The 19,848-nt window shown below is 39.6% G+C and overlaps 1 protein-coding gene across 3 annotated transcripts in view; it reads left to right on the top strand.

The window, feature by feature from the left end:
- pak5 (p21 protein (Cdc42/Rac)-activated kinase 5) overlaps positions 1-19,848 on the top strand; it is a 70,488-nt gene that overhangs the window by 18,569 nt on the left and 32,071 nt on the right. For 2 of the 3 annotated variants that reach the window (XM_008398331.2, XM_008398330.2), the window contains 2 exons: positions 13,473-13,696; positions 15,480-15,524. In XM_008398331.2, the coding sequence (XP_008396553.1) occupies positions 13,493-13,696; positions 15,480-15,524 (249 nt within the window). In that variant the 5' untranslated portion in view covers positions 13,473-13,492. The remainder of the gene's footprint in view (positions 1-13,472; positions 13,697-15,479; positions 15,525-19,848) is intronic. The other variant, XM_017302199.1, reaches the window with a different exon arrangement.

A 19,848-nucleotide genomic window follows, 5' to 3' on the forward strand; every position in this document is an offset into this window, starting at 1 on the left:
TCAATTCTTTTCACTTTATTTATATAAAGCCAATTCATAATACAGGTCATCTCAAGGCACTTTTTAAAATAGTCATTTTAATTCAATCACACACACACACACACACACACACACAAAACACTGAAAATGTGAATTTAGAAATGTAGAGTGTCTCTGCTTTTGGTTAACACAGGATGCCATCGGCAGAATCATTCATGTGTTTGGAATAAGCAAAAAAAAAAAAAAAACACCTTTTCATATTGGCTGGTGTACAACATGGAGTACTTCTCTGTTTTGTGGAGTCTACTCTGTAAAAGCTCAGTAATTAGCAACCTGATTAGCTTACATTCCTGCAACCAATCCAAACATTGCCTCCAAAAAGCGTGTCATTTACCAGACTTGGCGCTTTCTCCTGCTGAAGGGCATTTTTACTGTAACGGCTAGGCTAAAGCTCAGTACTTGTCTGTTTTGAGTGATGTCATTTTCATTTTTTCACTTAAAATATAAAGGCTTCATAGATCTAGAAAGATTTGAAACCTTCACAATGGCGTCTGGATATTTTTTCCACCTAGATCTTCATCCTTGCGATAAAGATGGAAAAAAATACAATCTGAAATAGTTGACTGTTATCTTGGTGTATCTCAGGGATCTACACGGGGTTCTCTGTATTTTAGCATTAATATTAATGATGTATTAAAACATTCATGTCAGCTGAACGCAGGTGGCTGTTTTCATGAAAATAAAATAGCCGCGGGGTGCAGAAGAACTGTCTGTCGTGATGGTTGTGATATCTGACTGGTTGCATAATGCAGTGTTGATATTGCTGTGTGTGTGTCTTCTTAAAGTCTGTAAATAGAGACCAGATCTATACATAACATTGGAACCTCAATAGTACAGGGTGATAAGTGTTTTGGTGTAACAATAGATCGATGGATTGCTTTTAAAACACATGAACCAATAAGGATTAAGTTTATTTTGATTCATTAAACCAGTTCTATAAATGATTTCCTGAAGCAAAATCTAAACTTGTCCATATGAAAAGGGACATGCGGAAAATGTCCAAAGTGCAGCAGAGATTTTTATTTTTTTTTTTACTGCCCCTTATATCCGTTTCCCACACAACACTGATTCATTTATTGCTTGATTACAATAATTCAAGCTTAATTTAATGTTGAGCAGGTAATAATTTATTGTCTTGCTAATATAGTTATTTAAAAAAAAAAAGAATTATGGCCTACAGGTCTTGAGAAATTAAAAAAACGCGACAAAAGGTTTGAGGAACGCTGTGTTTGGGAAACTTTCTGAATACTGTACCAACAGAATGAAAGAGCATGTTATTATTATTATTTTTTAGATTTATCTTTTAAAACCTGTTATTATTCTATAATTTAACAAATTGTGCGCTTTAATCTTTTTATGTAATTTATGCACCACATTTTGTGGACTAAACATGAAAATTAGCCTCTGTGACTAATTCCCTACCTTGAAGGGTCTAATTTCCTTAATATCCATAGTAAGGTTTCAATAAGTTCTTGATATTGATTTCTCTGCATGGACTTTCACCACTGTTTACGGCTGTAAAAGACACATTCCTACTCCCACTTTGGAGCAGCGACGTCTCCTTTAAGGCACCGCTGTCCCAGGCTGCTGCGGCTTCGCCCTCTTAAATTCAGCCACACCACGGAGCGGCTGACTTGACAAATCCTTAACCTACATTTTTACATCTCACCGTGAACCATTTTCCCATAACACCAGGAGGAAAGGCTTCTTGCTGAGTTTTCAATAATGAACGATTAAGTCAAGGGTTTAACATGCTTTGGTGGATAATGGCCTGCAAAGGAGAAGGCTTTTAAGCATTTGAGTGCTTTTAGCCTAGAAAAGCACCAGTACATAAGAGCTGAACACTGTTGGGTCCGGTCTATTGTCCAAGAGACATCCGTCACGTTACTGTTAAAGAACCGTTTCATATTATGATAATTATGTTCAATTTACATTTTTCTAACAAACTACGTTTCTTTAAAACTTCACATTTAATTTGTTTCTATAACTTATGGCCTTAAAGGGTGTACTTTCTGTGTGCTGTCTATCTTCCAGGCACGTAATCCCGTTTTATAGCACAATCAAGTAACTGTTACCTTCAGTTGTATAAAATGTTGCATATATCAAGCATGACTTGGCTCCAAGGTGGAGCTTTGTGGAAATAGACGGCGCTTTGTGAGAGCAACCTCAGAATGGTTGCCACGGGAGATTCAAGGATTCCTCAAACAAGCATAAAAGAAACATCTATTTTACATAATTCCCCATAATACCCATTTTAAAAATTTGGATCAAGATGAGGAACATACAGCAATGAATGTTCTTGATGTGGCTGTATTGTCAACGCCTTAGACACACACACACGTACAGCTGGTAACACAAAATTGTCAATGTTTGCCCTCCAGTGCTGTCTATCAATCTCTTTTTTTTATCAGGCTTGTAGTCTGAAAAACCTGCTCTTAGATTCAAAAGAAGAAACATTTGTCTCTGCAATCTGGCAGCTGACGGTGTCTGCATACAGATGTTAGCCCTGGAGCGCTGAAACTAACACCATGCGGCTCAGGCTTTGTTTGACATGCAAGTTAGCTTTTGCTATATGCTTTTATCCCCCACTACTGTTCACGTTCCATTGTTGAGGTACGTCATCTGACTGTCCACTGCTAGCGCATAATGGATGCCAGTTCTTTTGTTTTTTTTTTTATTTAAGCGTGGGGTTTTCTGTTGGAGTTCTGCTTTTCAAGAACAAAATGCTTTGCAAATCCACTGGCTTATGTTTGCAAATGACTGCTAAGGGAGCCAAATATTGCCAACTGTCATATACTACATATTGTTTTTGGGCTTTCAAACAAATACGTCCAAGTAGTTGGGTTGAAGTTTGCAGATTTTTACTGATATTGATTCGTTTGTTTGTTTATTTGGTTTTGCAAGCAGAACTAATGTATAGTCTTCCAATGTTGCAACATGGACTACATATATACTTATATGTATGGTGGTGTTCTGATGCAGTCAGACGTGTGGCTTGTAATGATTCTCTCGAAGAGGGGAGGAGGTTTGCAGAGTCAAATCAGCCTCAGCTGCCATAATTCTAGATGTCTCTTTCTGTATTTAGTCTGCAGCTCCCCACCTCCACACTGCTTATCTAAGTCCTCTGCATGTGTGTTTCTGCTCACTTAGAGAGGGAGAGAAACCCTTAAAAGTGGTGTGTGTTGTTTTTTTTTACGCAGAAGTGTTTCTTTTTTTTAAAGGGTGTCTCCCGATCATTTCATTTCTAAGACATACCCTGACTAAATTCAACTCCAGTAGGTTGTGTGACCAACTTTCTGTGATATTATTTTTAGTCGTTTATTCACATTTTAAAATGAGTGCCCTATTTCAATGTGCAAAAATTGAACAAATCTGGATTTCCATAACAAAGTATTTTACAGTGATCTTCATAGTGAAAGAGAAACCTATTCTAAAGGTTTATGAAGCAGAAAGTCAACTGTTTATGTGAAATTTGTCCACAGTAGCTGGAGTGACACTGAAACGAGATTTCAAAACCGAGAAGAAACTTGCTAAATGTAGCTTAGCACTTCAGCTAACTGGCTGAGGCACAAACTCTTGTATATGTGCTGTGTGTCTGTTTTACCTGACACTTTATCAAAACTTTATAGTAGCTTTCTTAACTTTGTTGAGAGTGAATGAACTGTGTCACCTTAGTGCACTTTAAAACTGTGGCGTTTATATTTTGCACTGACTTTACTGAAGTATCTGGGACTTGGTATGTGTAAGTGCTTCTTGTTAAGTGGCTGATGAGCATTTTGTGTTATTAATACTGGGTCAGTACAGAGTTACATAATAATTGCCTCACACTGTAGACAAGAGTGATGCATTTCTTGTGGTTTTAATTTAGACTCTGTGCTCCAATGAGCTGAAGACTGTTTAATGTAAGGTCAAAGTCTGAGTTTAAAGTCTCATTTACTTTCTTAACTCAGAAGTTTGCATCTCCTTTTAGTTGAATAATTGACAGGATCTGTTTGAACTGAATAAATGATAAATGTTTTCACCCTCGTACAATTAATATTTCAAATGATTTAATAATTTACTCCTTTTTTCCCATGAACCTAGTGGCTACTTGAACCTTTCACACCGTGCTTCTGTGCTAACTAGACCTCTGACTTCATCAGCTGGAGAAATGCGCGATTCTGAAAGTCTTTTTCTGCTTTTTGTTGGAGTGTTTGTCCTCAGCTCAAGGCCTGTCTCTGGCTGTCCTCTCAACGTGGGCGAAAGGCCAGACTGCACCAGCTGTTTCTTTCTCTTTCTTCCAATTTATCTTCTCTCTCACACTTCCCGTCACCTTGCCTCGTGAAACAGGCTGTGATACCTCGACCCAGTGGCGCAGCTTGTGACACTAGAGTTGATATCCACACATGTTGGCATCAGAGGAAGACCGTTTTTTAATTTATTTTTTGTGCGGTGTGTCTGCGACAGACTGGCAACCTGTCCAGGGTGACCCCGCCTCTCGCCCGGAACGTTGGCCTGGAGATAGGCACCAGCAACCCTCCCGACCCCACTAAGGGACAAGGGTGTAAACAAAATGGATGGATGGATGGATGTGCAGTGTGTGTGTTTGACAAGAAAGGAGGTCTTATATACTGTCCTATAGATTAGGACAGTATATAACTGTCCTGCTCAAATTCAAATGTGTATATGAATTTGAGCAGCACATTGTAGTGCTGCTCAAATTCATATACACATAGTCATATCAGCAAATTGTCATTTTATTGTGTGCCAAATTGCAAACAAATTAAGCAAAACAGCATTTCTGCTGGATGTAAAAAAAAACAAAAACAGTGGAAGGTTCTGGACGATATCACCATATAAGCATTTCATATCAGTCGATAATAATTAATGATTAGTTTTTTGTTTTAATTATCTGAAATACCACCAAACTGATGACATGCTCCTGTTTTATCCATAGTTTTCACTCAGTGTTGTTCGTTTTTAAGCAGTTATGAGGCGCGGTGGCAAAATCTGAAACTGCTGCTGCGCCACTTAACTCAACTGGTTGTTGCTAGGTAACCACGGAGTGAGAGAGTTGCTAGGTAACCAAAGAGTGAGTGAGTTAGTTGCTGCTAACAACCTTGCTTAGTTTGCCGTCTTCTGCCTACATCTCCCAGAGTGCTGTGCGGTTCCAGAGCTCAGTGAAATGTTTTAATATTTTATGAGACATTTTATCTATTGATATTAATCATGTGTCTTAATTTACTGTCCAGCCCCTAAAAGCAGATAAAAGATAAATCAATAAAACACAAATAGATAAAACAAGTAAGTCCAAAAATAATATTGCTTCTGGTAAATAATTTTATTTAGTCGTATAAATAAAATAAAAATAATGGCTAAAAGTAACATAATAAAGTTAACAGAAATAAAATAAGTTAACAAACCCAAATGATGAAAAGAAAAACAAATACAAGCTCTTATCAGTTCTAATACTGATCCTCTGACGGACTCATAAGTGAATAGTGAAGGTCTGGCGGGGTGTGGGTCACAGCCGGTCAGACCCAGTTAGCCAGTGAAAACAAAACGGGCTGGGTCCAGGCTTAAGCCGCCTGGCTGTGCGTCGGCACGGGCTGCTGGCGTAGGCAATTTTTTATTATTTTTTTTCCCCTTTCTGTGAGGCTCACATTGGGAATTATCAGAGCATGCAAGCAGGGTAGTAGTGGCAGCAGTAGCAGCTAACATTTGGGATTGTAGTGGGTCGTGGACTTGACCCGATTTGTCAGTTTGATGACTATAAACAACCGTCGCTCCTCCGGGGATTTTATTGGCTCGCAATTCAAGGAAAGGACAGTTTCCTTGTTTGGCCGAATGAAAATCAAGATGCGTAATTGCTTTATCAAAGGAGACGTTTGACATCAAAGTGCAACATCTGTGGAGGCTCTAATTATCCCAGCTTCACCATGGACAATCTAGAGCACTTTGATATCTCAAAAGAAGCAGGCAGTTTGTTTCCAGGTAAGAACAGTGAGCGCGTTTAAAACAAAATTAAATTAAATAAAAAGAGCGAGATTAGACACATTCATCATCAGGGCCTAAATCTAGGATGCTAAAGCTCCCCGATCATGTCGAGTCTTCAAATGTAATTTAAATACGGGATGCTGTAAACCTCCCAGCGTGTTGTGGAAATTGTGCGAGAATGATAAAAAGCCTCTTCATCTGCTAAAGTTGTTTACGACTCTGCGGATCGTCTACAGGGAGCGAGGGGTGAAAACGCGTTTCTGTGTAAACAGTTTTCAGCCAATTAAATCATCTGAAGGAACGGGGTCTGGAGCGAGCAAATGCAAATGGGGAGGAGATACGAGCTGACGAATAAGCTTGGAGTAATGGGATACAAAGAGCTCACCTGATGATGATAGAGAGACAAATAGGTGCATGTTCTGTTGCTCGAACCAAATTAAGTTGCCGTAAACGAGCGCTGACCCAAAACTCTTGACCTTTATGGCTCCCATTCTTCTCTCTTCAAAGGAAGATGACAGCCTACCCCCAGCTCGTTTGATAGAAGAACTATTTCACTTTCATTTTGCTTTCCAAATTATCCAGGAAACCTGTTTTGTAATTTTTTTTTTTGTGCGTCTCAACGCCAAAATCGTGCCTCTAAATCACAACGCCGGGCATACAAAAGGAATATGCCATGTTGTTGCCATGGCGTGTTATGCGCGCGTGTAGCAACCAGAAATAGACAACACAGATAACCGGAGCACACACATGTGCAGAGTTCATGTTCTTACCGCAGAGTGTGTGTCGAGGTGTTGTCACACACAGAAGGGGAAGTGCCTGTGGAGGCTCAGATGGTGACAGATGGTTTGGAGACAAATCAGCCTGGGAGTCAGGATCTCCGTCCTGGGACCAGTAGCCCCTTTAAGTATCTTTGGAACAGCATTTATTATTATCTATAGAAAACATTACTGTTTAATAATCCCTTTGTATAAATTCCCTTAGCGGGCGAATGCTTGCTTTGTGTGTGCACAGGGTGTTAAATGTTATGTAAGAACAGAATATTATACAAGTGAAGAGAAAAAGGTTTTTTTTTTTTTCTTTCTCCATGTTGTACAACACAATGCATTTTTAGCTCTTCAAGCTGTACTTAGTGCCAAGGCCCTACAGCTGTGATTTATGACTTAATACGTGCACGGTTCAAAGATCTACAGGATTTTTCCAGCGCATGTTGGTTTGCTTGAGCTGTACTGTGAAGAACCAAAATGACATGTATTTTTTCTGCAGCCTAATTGGAGCTGTGCAGGAAAAAGGGCATATTTTTACTGCATAGGGACTTTAAAAAAAAAAAAAAAATCTTTTTACCCATTAAACAAAAGAAAGTTATGACATCCTAGTTAAAGCTAGTGTTTTAGGTTGAAACAGGTTTAGTGAAATACTTCTCGTAGACATCCGCCAGTCGAAGGTTATATAGATCCAAAAGGGAAGTTTGGCCCACTTCTCTTATTCAGCAATGAGATATTTAGGGGTTTCTTGCACATACAGCTTAATTCAAGTTACCCGGTAGCATCTGAGCTGGATCAAGATCCGGACCCGCGAGTTTCCACTCATCAATTCTCAGCCAGTCCCTTAATCCGGCTGACATTTTTGGAGACTTCTTTCAGCGTCATGTGGTCTGCTTTTAGGGTAAACGTCCATGGAAAGCCAAACATAAGCATTTTGCAAAGTCCTCCACTTGTTAGCTATAATTAGTCAAATAGAATGATAAATATGGTATTTTCAAACACCTCTTCACGTTGTTGATCAGATTCATGAGCGGCTGAAGTCCCAAGCGTACCGGGGCTCTGTTCTCAGTGGGACATGAAGAGAAAACCTCCAAAACGAGCAATTTTTGCACAGAATATCCTTTTTTTGTTATTCTTTTCTGTATTAAGTATCAGGAAACGTTTATGTTAGCTAGTTAATTAGCATGCTATCTTCTTGAGTAGCCAGTTTGGAGTTGGCTATTCAATAGACATGCTACTAAAAGTACCAGCTGTACTTTTAGCCTTGACTGATGCTCTTGCAGTTTCCATGTAACGACTGTCCGTGTTTTACATGACTGGATATATCATATTTACAAACAGCCAATTTTTTCTTCTTTGCAGCAAAGTGTAGAAGCAATACAATGTCTAGCATATCATTAAAAGGCTTTTCAACTTTTAAGGACTACGATGGGACATTTCCACCATCTTTTTGTTAATTATGTGTCTGTTTCAAGTGTTGCTTTTTGGTGCATTTTTGAATTTTGTTTTTTTATTAATGTTTTTGTTGCTTAAGTAATTTGTTGTTGATTTATTGAAGTAGTTTTTATGAAATGGCAACAACTTTATAGCATTCAGTATATGCAACATATAAAGATTTTCAAACATTTTATGAATCCTTATGTAAACCTGCAGACTTTTAATAGCTTACTTACTTTTGTTATTAAGAAAATAAGTTATAAAATGTTTTCCAAATTGAAACATGTTGGGGGGTTTTTTCTCCCCCTTTCCGTGCTGTTCAATAGAAACTGCCTGACTAATCATTACAGTTTGCTGATGCTGTCACAGCTCACTCCAGCTACACGCCCATAATTATGGGTTCGCAAATCTCTAATCCCGTCTACGTATGTCCAGACGCAGTGTTATCGATGAAGTGACATTGTTACTCTTCCGTAGAAACACCTCTCAGGCATTAGTCTGAACTTTGCAAAAATGTTTCTTACAGTCCGACCATAAACTTAACCTCAAGAGGTGCTTGTGTGGCAGAAGCTGTGGAGTTAGTAGCTCCTCCCAGAGGCCTGCACAGTCAAAGTACCGCCTGATAAATGTTTGGACTGGTGTGAAAGAGGAGCTGCTAAAAGCTCTGCAGGAGTAAATTTGGACCGGGCACGTAAACAGGATCACCAGTTGTGTTACCAACACTCAGATGTACATTTGTTGTTGTGTCTCCTTGCAGCTGAGCTTGGACAACAAGACTTAAGCTTTTAATAATCTCAGCCTCATGTAGGTCAGGGGTCACATTCTCGCTCCGGATGCTTACAGACCACAATCAAATCTTGTTGCACTGAAAGCAAGGTGTTGTAGGTTCTGGTGTAACATGAAAGTTTTCTGAAAGTCTTCCTTTTTTCTTATTCCAAGACTCCTACCTTTTTATACGGTTTTATCTTGTGTCTCAATTGATAGATCTCACTTTATGCCATATTGCTGAGTGGCTGCAGAACATGCCATTTGATTCAGATCTCCTCCTCTCATCCTGTCGTATCTCCCCAACACGCTGCACGCTCACTCCTTGCTACAACCCTTTAGCTGTGGTAGTGCCACATCTCCGCTCACCTTTACGTTCCTGCTGGGCATTCCCAATCTGCAGCCGTAGATCCCTCAGTCTAACAAGACAATATAGATCTAAGCTTCTTTTCTGCCATTTTAAAGTTTTACTTATTGTTCCTTTTTGTTTTTAAATAGGTAGGTAACTTTTGTAAAAAAAAAAAAAAAAGTGTTTGTTACACGTACACAAGCATGATTGATAGAAGACACTCGTCCTGGCTCTGATTGGTTGTTTATGACTGAGCGGTGTATTTCTGCAGATGGCAGTAGGATGACAGGGCGGACTCAGAGGAGATTGATCTTTTTACATATTACCTGACTCATCTTATAATGCCATGACATGAATATGTAAAGAACATATTGATTATATAATTTACATACTAAGGCTTTAAGCGAAAACTGCTAAGAAAAGTGGCTCAAACGTTCTTCACTGCACTTAAAAGCAACATAGTTAGTTATCATAAACTAAAGCAGTTGTTTTTTTTAACTTTTTTATTGATCGTCACCCAATTTTCCCCCCTGATATAAAACTGTGTGTGACACTAGTGTGACTTGAAAGCAAAAATAGAAGAAGTTTGAAGAGAGCGAATACTTTGACAGAACTCCGCATGCAGAATAAAAATCTATCCCCGGCTGAAGGTTTCATCTTTCTAAAACATTATCTTCATGCACAAGGCCTTCGTCACGTTCATTGTTAATACTCACACATCCTCACTAAGATCTGGCAGTCGCTGCAGCAGCAGGTTATTTTGGACCATTTGGTCCCCAGAGTTAAATTTTCTCCTGCCGCGGTCCGTCTCACCCAACTTCTCACCTCATGATCTGGACTATTTTAATAACCATCACTTATCACTCGAGAATCTTCTTTAAACATGACCGTTCGCACTGCTGACGCCTTCATATTCACACTGTCAAGGTGAGCTAATCTACACCTTCCATCTTTACTCTTCTTCTTGCTTGAGTTCACATCCTCAGATGGTTGTCTTTGAGATCTTATTTGATGCAGGAATTTGGTATTAACAACCCCCCCCCAACAAATTCTTTAAATTTATAGCGTAAGTGTTTTAACACTGTGCCAAAGCCGCGGGTGTCATGAGGAATTAAGCCTTCAGTTTGCTGATCATCTTACATTCATCGGACGTAGTGTTGCATTTTGAAACATTTTGAAATTTTAAAACCATAAGAATTTTTTTTACAGGCTTTCCTTTAGTCTTTTGAAGGAAATGCTATAGAAGTGACTGTATTGAGCCCAGAGTAGCTCAGTGCTGCCCCTTCCTGGTCTGTTGCTATCATATGGTTAATAGCAACCCTTTGTACTTTTCATTCAGTTAAAAGAAAGGCTAATAAAGCTGTTTGGAAACACTAAATACTGTGAGAAACATAGACAACCATGAAGCTAAAAAAAAAGCCAGCCATGAATTATTGAAGCAAAACTCTAGCAGGTACACTACACCGGCCTTTACTGCTGAGCAGCCAAGTTGTCACTGCTCAGTTGTCTAAAATCCATTTTTCACTCCTGAATCTTTAGCGATTGTAAATTGTGATGGTTGTTTTTTTTAAGCGCACACGTCCAAAAATGATCCTCAATCTTAAATCCATCCATCCCTTCATTTATTCCAGGTGTGTGTGACCCACTCACGACTCAATTCTGTCCTTTAGACTCGAGTCGTACTTGAGTTGCAAAAACGAGTTGCTGCGTCTCAGACTTTTGCATGCCTTGACTGTTCAAATTCGAGTCCTTGCGTCCAATCTTTACTTCGGGTAACCAAGAGGAAGTCGGTATGTAAGCAACAGATGCAGGTCTAACTGCATGTTTTACTGTGAAGGGACTTGATTACAAGCCGTATTCCCTTCTGATTCAGTTGTAGTGATTCACTCCACAACTTTGTTTTAATGCACTGACTATGAAGGGATGCCTGCAGAAGACTCCTCCTAGCTTAAATCACAGCAGTGTCTAAATGTCTGTATTTTATTTAGCACAGTACACCTCAAGCACAGGCTCTGAAAATAACGAGAAGGTCAAAATCTCTGGGTCCGTTTGTGGATTTCAGCCAACAGCCGAAATGGCTGCATATGTGTCTATATCACATTTTTCATAGCTAAATGGATTGAATTAATAAAAAAAGTGTCACATTTCTTTTCTTTTTTGGAGCTACAGTTAAATCAGCTTCCAATATAAGTTCTCTTATGCTAATGATCACTTTTCACACGGATGATTTGAAATTATAAGTAATTTTCTTATGACTCATAAATGTATGGTTAAAAGTGGCTCATTGTTTAAATGAACCCTAATGGATTTTTTAAAATTCGAACTAAAATAGCAAATTTTTACTTTAAAATGATAATTTTACTGTATTGAAACCGAGGATATGTAAACATGCCTGTGTGATAACGGGTCTCTCCGTACTAAAACACCTTTTTGAATCTGCATTGAATTCTTGAAGCAACGTTCTGCATATTCATTTGTTGCCGCTCAGTTTTGTCTCCTCATTTTCTTTTTCTTCTTTAACCTCCTGCTTATGTTCCTCCTCAGCTCTCATGTTCTGTCTTCATCAACCCCCCACATCCTGGTGCTTTCCCATCAATTTATCTCTCCGTCTTTCCTGTTTGAGGCCACTAATTTAGCCTGGCTGGCTCTCCTCCCCCGGCAGCAAAGGAAACGACAGAGAACGATTTACATGATTGCATTTTTGCCACGTCTGTTTAAAGTTGCTCTGAGAACTTTACTCGGGTGACTCTGCAGTATGTGCATCTCTAAGAGAGTCCCTGCCAAGGCAGAAGAGTTAGTCATTCTCTCAAAGCAGATTTAATGAACACTTCGCAGCGAGTGACCTCTCTGTTACTAAGAAGGTTGTTGCTAAACTCTGTTTACACTCAATTGTTTCCTGGGTCTGCATATGTTTTAATCAGGTTTTATAAAAGCATAGATGTTTTAAAGAATGCAATTTTGTAATGTTTAAAAACGGAAATATTTGAACAGTCGTGCAGTTATCATCAGTGTCCAAGAACTTCCTGGGACTGTTTGGAGTTTTAATGAATGCTGTCAAAACTATAAAAATTAAAGATTAAAAATAATTAACCTTAATGGTATTGTAACCTTAAAATGCCATTAAACCAAAACCGACAAATTGGAAAGCCCATGAAAAGTACACTTTTCTCCTGCCAGTGTAAATGTTTCTGGTTATTTTTTCTGTCTCTTTATAACTCAGAGTTATGAGGAGAGGCAGGAAAAATTTTTATATTTGCAATAAGTACATATATTTTATGTCAGATGCTAATCTAACAAATAAATTCTTAAAGATTTATTTGTTTTAAAACAAACAATTTACCTGATTTTCATTTAAATACTGGAAGATGGCGACAGAGGGGGCAGATGTTTTTTATGAGGATTAAATTCCAGCGATGTGCCAAAGCCGTAGCAGAGAGCGAGAGGGAAAACAAGAAGGTGGGGTGGACTGTTGTCAGGAGACAGGGCTTCCTTGACCAGACTGGCACAATAGTTTTCTTTCACAGCTGCAACAACAGAGTCATGACATTTTGTTCTTGTGACCGGGCACTGCGCAAATTCCCAAACCAACAGAATCACAATAGGGCACACACAGAGGTCCCAATCACAGACAGGACGCTCTGAGAGCAGCGTACTTTCAACCTCAAGCTGGATCCAAATGTGAATGGTGGAAAATGTTATCATTTGGTGGCTGCATTCGCCCATATGTGAAAAGACGGTAAATCTATTTCCACTTGAGGATTCGTTGGTTTCAGCTCTTGCATTGTTGCTTGGCGGTTTCCCAACATCAGCTTTGGAATAATCTCCAAACCTTTTCCCTGCCAAACCGATAAAATTTGTTCAAGAGACAAAGTCTAACACTTAAAAAAGAAATAGTTTATTTTGCTGCCTTCACCTTTAAATCCTCACTTTTAACACAAAATGAGGAATTTTTCCATTGAGTCAAGCAGTGGCGGTTCTAGCATCCATCTGTCCTAGTGCCGCCCTGGGCAACCGCCCACATGACCCGCCACTAGAGCTGAGTATAACATTTTCACAGAATTGTTGATGAAGGACGCAGGTTTTACCCTTTACCGTCCGTTGTTATTTCGGCGCCATGCTAACGTGCCTTTCCTCTGGGTTGCCAGGTTTGCCAGGGTTTTCCAGCATGTTTGGGAAGAAGAAGAAACGGCTGGAGATCTCAGCCCCGTCTAACTTTGAGCACCGGGTCCACACGGGCTTCGACCCGCGGGAGCAGAAGTTCACCGGGTTGCCACAGCAATGGCAGAGCCTGCTGGCCGACACCGCCAACCGGCCAAAGCCCATGGTGGACCCCTCCTACATCACCCCCATCCAGCTGGCGCCAATGAAGGTACAACACGAAAGTGCAGAGGGCATCTGGCCTGGGCGCCGAGGACAAGTCATTACCAATGTCTGCGTCTGTTGCTGTCATCGCCGTCTCCACTCACTCATGTCCCTCCTCTTTCTGTCTCTATACGCTTTTCGTTTTTGCTGTGTTTTCTTGTTCCTGTCTTGAATCTTTGCTCTCTCTCTTTGTGTAGGTGTCGGTCTGTTCTCACCTCTTCTCTTCCCACCTGTTACCCTCTTCCATTAGAGAAACAAAATGGATACTCCTCCAATCTGGCCACCATAACCAATCAAATATCTGAAATTGTAGCAGTGTTGTCTCCATTTTAATGTTTTAAACCTTCACTAAGTAGTTTCCTCTGACATTATGCGATGCACATTTACAGATCAACAAAGCCATCGAACCAAATATTTATTAAAACGTGTGATAAGACTCCTGCTAAAACTTAATTCTTGATTTGATATTGATGGAAACAATTTCCCTGCCTCTCAGTGTTGATCTAAAACTATTTTTATCTCTTCGATTTAGGGAGCTGCTACTCATAGAAAATTGCTGATGTTTTCAAAAGTCTCTTAAAGAGATATTGCCACTACAGTGCCTTGCAAAACACTTAATCGTAGAGTAGAATTAGAAAAGCCGTGGTGGAGACTCTTCTTCCTATATCTGCTCAAGCTCAGTCAGATTAAGTGTGGCGTGTTGGTGCACATCAGTTTTGTCTTGCCACAGATCCTCAGTTTGACTTTGAGCTGGACTTTGACTGGGCCATTTCAGGATTGCCTCTGTCCATCTTCCCACCAAGTCTAGCCAGTTTCCCAAAACTGGGAAAACAAAAACCAAACATGCATAATTAAATCAAAAAACCAAAACAAAAGCAACAGCAAAATAGTCCAACGACAAGAGTAAAGTCAACGTAACATGTCCGAAAGGGAGTAGGAAGAAACATGTGCTTAGTTGTTCTTATTTTCTAAACTACCAGTTACTAGTTGACATCAATATCCTGTCTCTTGAGCAGTTTTACTTCAGCCTTCACAATTATACACTACCTTATTGATCTTTTATAAACAAATCTCAGTTTTAAAGAAGTTTGCGGTTGGCAAGGCACTGCACATGGCAGACGACGCAGCGCTAAATCCGGTGGCACTTTTGTCCCAAAACATCTAAATAAAACCACTCTCAAAAAACCAAATTTTCTGGAATTGATCTGATTTACTTCTTTTTTTCATCTAACATTTAAACCTGCCGTCATGTGAAACCATCTTGCATGCCAATGCTCCTCTTCAGTCTGTGTTACTCCTCTGTGAACGTGTTGTTTCCTCTCCTCTCTCTGAGTGTCTCCTCTGATGTGTTGTTGTTCATTGGTTTTCCGCTTAATACGTCACTTTGACACGTTCAGTCCATTGAAAACAGTCAGTGACTATTTATGCCTTCCCCGCCCTCCCGTCTTACACATGGGAAGATTTCTCAAATTGCACCTTGATGCTTGTGCTCAACTTTCAGTCGGTTGCACCAGAACAAGGTTTTTGTTTGCTTAAATTGAGCCACAGTTTCTCTGCTAACGTAAATCTTGTGTCATTTGTAACTGAGCGCTCATACAGGAGCCCGTATTGCTTAGAAGCACTTTCTCCCACCACATTGTCTGTTAGTCCTAGAGGAACCGCTTTCGGGTCCTCCTGACAAGAACACCTGAACTCAGTGAAAATTCAGTAGCGGAGAACAGCAATATGCCACAGGAGATATCTCTGAAGAGGGGGAAACAAGAAAAATAATTCTCTTGCTCTCTTCACAGATATCTCCCCAGAAAGTCCGGTCGTCTGAAACGCCGTTGCCCAAAGTATGACCTCCTCTTTCCTTTCTGTTTTCAACCCCTACCTCCCTCCTGCTCCTGCTCCTCCCCTCCTTTTATTTTAATTTAATTTTTTTCCTGTCCTAACGGCCACCTTCACACAGTCCAAACTCAGCCGTTTTGTTTCCACATGTCTTCCCCTGCTGCCTGCTGCCATGCATTTTCAGGTGGAGGTGGAATGTCAGCAGGGACAGGGAAGAAACGGAGAACGACTCCACCCATGACATAACCACATCGCTGTGCCGAAAGTCTTTTCTTAGAACTCCATCCCCACTCCTCCTGTGTTGTCTTGCGCATGTAAACCTCCGTAGGAAAGATAAGACTTAAACTCCGGCGGCATGCTTCCCTTTTGTTTTCCCAATTGCTGCAGAGCACCATTGAAAATGATGATGAAGATAATCATGATGATGATGATGATAATGATGGTTGCTGTGATGTGAAGTGCATGTTGTCATGGCAGCTGATTCTGCTCTGACGGAGGCCAGAGCTCTGTAGAAAATGGGTCACGGAGGGTTTGCATGTGTTAGAGGAACCCTTCGTTTCATGTCGTCTTTGAACTCGAGCTGCTCAAGCTTGGGGCGGGCGGAGGGACATTTCCTGTCCTCTTCTTTTCCTTTCTCTGCTGTTTCCAACGCATTAAAACACAGTTAGCATGCCGGATCATGACGGCACGCGACTGTTTGCAAGTTGAGGGAACCATCGGCAAATTTGTAAAAGGGGGGGCATCAGAGATGTTTTTTTGTCAGGCTCCACTTTCTTTTCGGCATCTTCAGGTGATGATCAGACTGACCTCAACTCCTAAAACCGAATGAACAGGTTAGGATGAAATCAGAGCAAAGCATTGCTTACTCCAAGCAGATGGTTTGCTGAGACATTAATTGTTGTCCAAGCTGTTTCACAAAATGAAGGAATTAGTTTTAGTCCAAAATATTCTCCCAAATCTTGCAAGTCTTTGGAGCCACTAAACTTCAAATGTGTCTCAAGATGAGCTTACTTGTCTTTTCTTTTCTCCAGTAAAAAAAATCATGTTTTTTTGTTTTTTTTTCACACCGTCACTGTAAATTTGGGAGTTGGACCTTTGCAGTGTAAAGCCACTCAAGATAAAGTAACATCATTTCTGTGACGTAAATTCATTTTAATCAGATTCCAGAGAAAGTGCTGGAAGTTTTAACCAGCTTTCTCTTTCCAAACCATAAAAAAGATAGCAAACAGCTGTCCTTGTCCTGTATTTGTGGTTTTATATTCCTTGCACTTGCCATTTATTCCCCAGTCTTGCCTCTTGAATTTCATTTGTGTTTTTTGGGGTTTTTTTTTTTACTGTTTTTTGTTAGTTTATTTTATTTTTTGGACTAAGTGTTTTCAAGGTTATCACTTACCTTACTTTGTTTTTCTCTTCCAGGTAAAACGATCTTATTCTCCCCAATAAAATTCCCGCACATTGATGTAATGAATATTTTACATAAATCATTCATGCTTTTGTTCTTCAGGGCGATTTATGCTTCTTTTTTTTTTTTTTTTACATTTAGTCATTATTACATCATGTTGGTTTTCAGGAAGTAATTATGTGTAATCCCGTAAAATCTATGTAATTAATATCTATCCTTTAATGCGTTCATTGTCATCTTTAGTCAGTTGGTTGGATGGTTAAACTAACGCTGCTTAAAAACTGTTAACAAGCCGGGAGCGACTTATCTCTTAACCAGCTGACTTCAGGTTTGCTATCAGCTTTTTATACTTGTTGCTCTGTTAAAGTAAGAAGAACAAAAAGGTGTGAAATACAATTATAAAAACTACTAAAAAAAAAAACTAAATTTAGCAGTGAGTTATTTTCTATTTTTGCTATCATACCACAAAATAAGGTCAATATTATTAGAGCAGTTGTAATAAATATGTCACAAATTAACAACAGTTGGAAATACAGTTAATATTTTTGCTTTAAATAAAAACTATCATGTCATGTTTGAGTTTCATACTTTGAAACTCAAATGAGTTGATGGCTGTTACAGCCTGATGGCTACGTGATTCAATTTCACTTAACTTGCTAAAGGCTGAAAAAAGAAACTGCAAATGCTGGAAACAAAATATTATATCATGTCATCATTAAAGAAGTGCCAACCAAAATGACTGATTTATTTCTACAATGGGATCAACAAAACCCTCAGTGGAAAACCCTCAGTGGACTTACTTTAAAAGTGGCGAAATGTATGCTCACATTGTGCCCTGAGGATAAAAAAAAATCTGGAGAAATATTCTGATCCTCCCAAAAATCTTGAAGAAACAAGGAAAAGTAAATGTGAAAAGATGCATTTGTTGGGCGGAGAAAATGGTCAGAGGAAAATAACAAAATAACTTACAAGGTGTGAGATTTGCCAAGGTTATTCCTTTTATAACCTTGGCTTTCCCTTATTGACTTTCCCGTTCCCAACATTTTTTTTTACATTTTTCATTTCAGAATTGTAAACAAGGGGAACATAAATGCAATCTCTCAGGAAGCATCAGAAATACATAATATTCAGTTTAATGTCATGGTTGGATTTTGTTCTCTTGGTCTGACAGGTTTTAACCCTTAAAATATTAAATCTGGGTCACTCGCATCTATAACCACCTGCTACCAGGAAAAAAAAGTATTGACCAATCAACATTTTTTTAAAATCCCGCAGTCTTTGTAAGGTAATTAGAATACTGAAAATATTTCTTTTGAAAAAAAAAAGGTTTTATTTTTGAAATATGATGCGTCCACTACAGAGGACAATTTTTCAACTTTTAAATACTACAATAAAATACAGTCAAAACAATTCATAGAATGTTTTTAGTATGCTGCTAAAAGACTTATTTAGAATATTCCAACAAAATTTTAAACCAAAAAGCCATATTTATGAATGAGAAAAAGGTATGTACCAAAGTCCCACCCCTTCACATGTATCATTGAAAAGCCCTAAATGTCCTCTCTAGATACCAAAAGGAATTAATTCAGTAGAATGCAGGGGGTGGGAGATATTCAAGTTTAGAAATGTCCTCTACAGAGGACAAAAATGAACTACTGGTAGTCAGGAGGATATGGAAACCCACAGATTCGTGGGTCAGTGTACAAGTTTCACTCTACAAGATTAATTCTTGATCTATATTTTCGAGATTTGTTTTATTAGATGTACGGACGGTTTTCAGGAAATCAGTACTGGTGTGCGTGCGTGTGTGTGTGTGTGTGTGTGAGACCATGGCTTCCAAAGTGGGCTCTGTTATTTATAGTGTCCCACCCGTGGCTCGATATCTTCGCCTGGATGCTGTGACACTTAATGTTAGCTTGTTCTTCGTGGCAGACTCTCTCCCCCCACTGCCTCCAGCTCTTTCTACGTCGGCTGTGTGTGAAAGTGTTTATGCTCACCCCAGGAGGGCGTGAATAACGCCGCCTCAAGTCTGGCACACCTCCGGAGATGTCTTCATTCAGACAAGGGGCCGTAAAAGGCTGGCATATTGAATGCGCATATTAACCTGTCGGCGTGTAGATGCTACCGTTAGACGATATCTAATGAGCATGTAAACACGGTCAGTGTGGCCTCAGGCTCCCTCGCTCGTTGTTTATTCGCAGGTTTGTAGTTTTTGTCGCCGGACTGCTCACCTCAGCCGATAATTTGTATAGCTTAAAGGCCTCACTCTCTCGCATCTACTCTTTCACCCAGTCTCCGCCAGCCGTTAGCACACATGCTAATCCAGAACTCAGCAAACTAAGCAGCCGCTTAGGGCCACCAAGGGGCCCCCCTCAGTGGAGCAGATTTTTTATTTAGCAACGATTTCTATGCCATTATAATAACAAAAACAGACAATTTCACCATGAAGTGATTTGTTTCACAATAACATATTTGATAATGTATGTAGAAATTCTTATTTTATGGACAAAGGGAAAACAATTAAATTGCTCTTGGGTGCCATCTGGTGGCCGCGGTAGGTACCGCACGCTTCGACGGTAACGAGCTCGTGCAACGTCGACGTAGAGTATCCAAACGTCCACAGCTCCGGTCAGAAGTTAAGTTAGCAAAACAATGCCTCAAAAAGGACATATCCTTCAGGGAGGGAGAAAAGAGGGAGAATAGAAAAAAAGCCAAGATAAAGGTTTGTTTTAATATGTCTTCGTAATGTTTATAAAGAGATTTGTGTAGCTACTAATAGAAAATTAGCTTTATAGCTACCTTGAAGGGTTCATTTCAACAGCCAAACATTTAAGCCAGCGTCTTTGTGTGAAGCCGAGTTTTAACTTGAAATGAGTCGATTCTCCTGCTTGGCTCTGTATAGTTCTGAGTTGTTTTTTTGTTTGTTG

This window comes from Poecilia reticulata, linkage group LG21, assembly GCF_000633615.1.
Source record: "Poecilia reticulata strain Guanapo linkage group LG21, Guppy_female_1.0+MT, whole genome shotgun sequence".
NCBI lineage: Eukaryota > Metazoa > Chordata > Actinopteri > Cyprinodontiformes > Poeciliidae > Poecilia > Poecilia reticulata.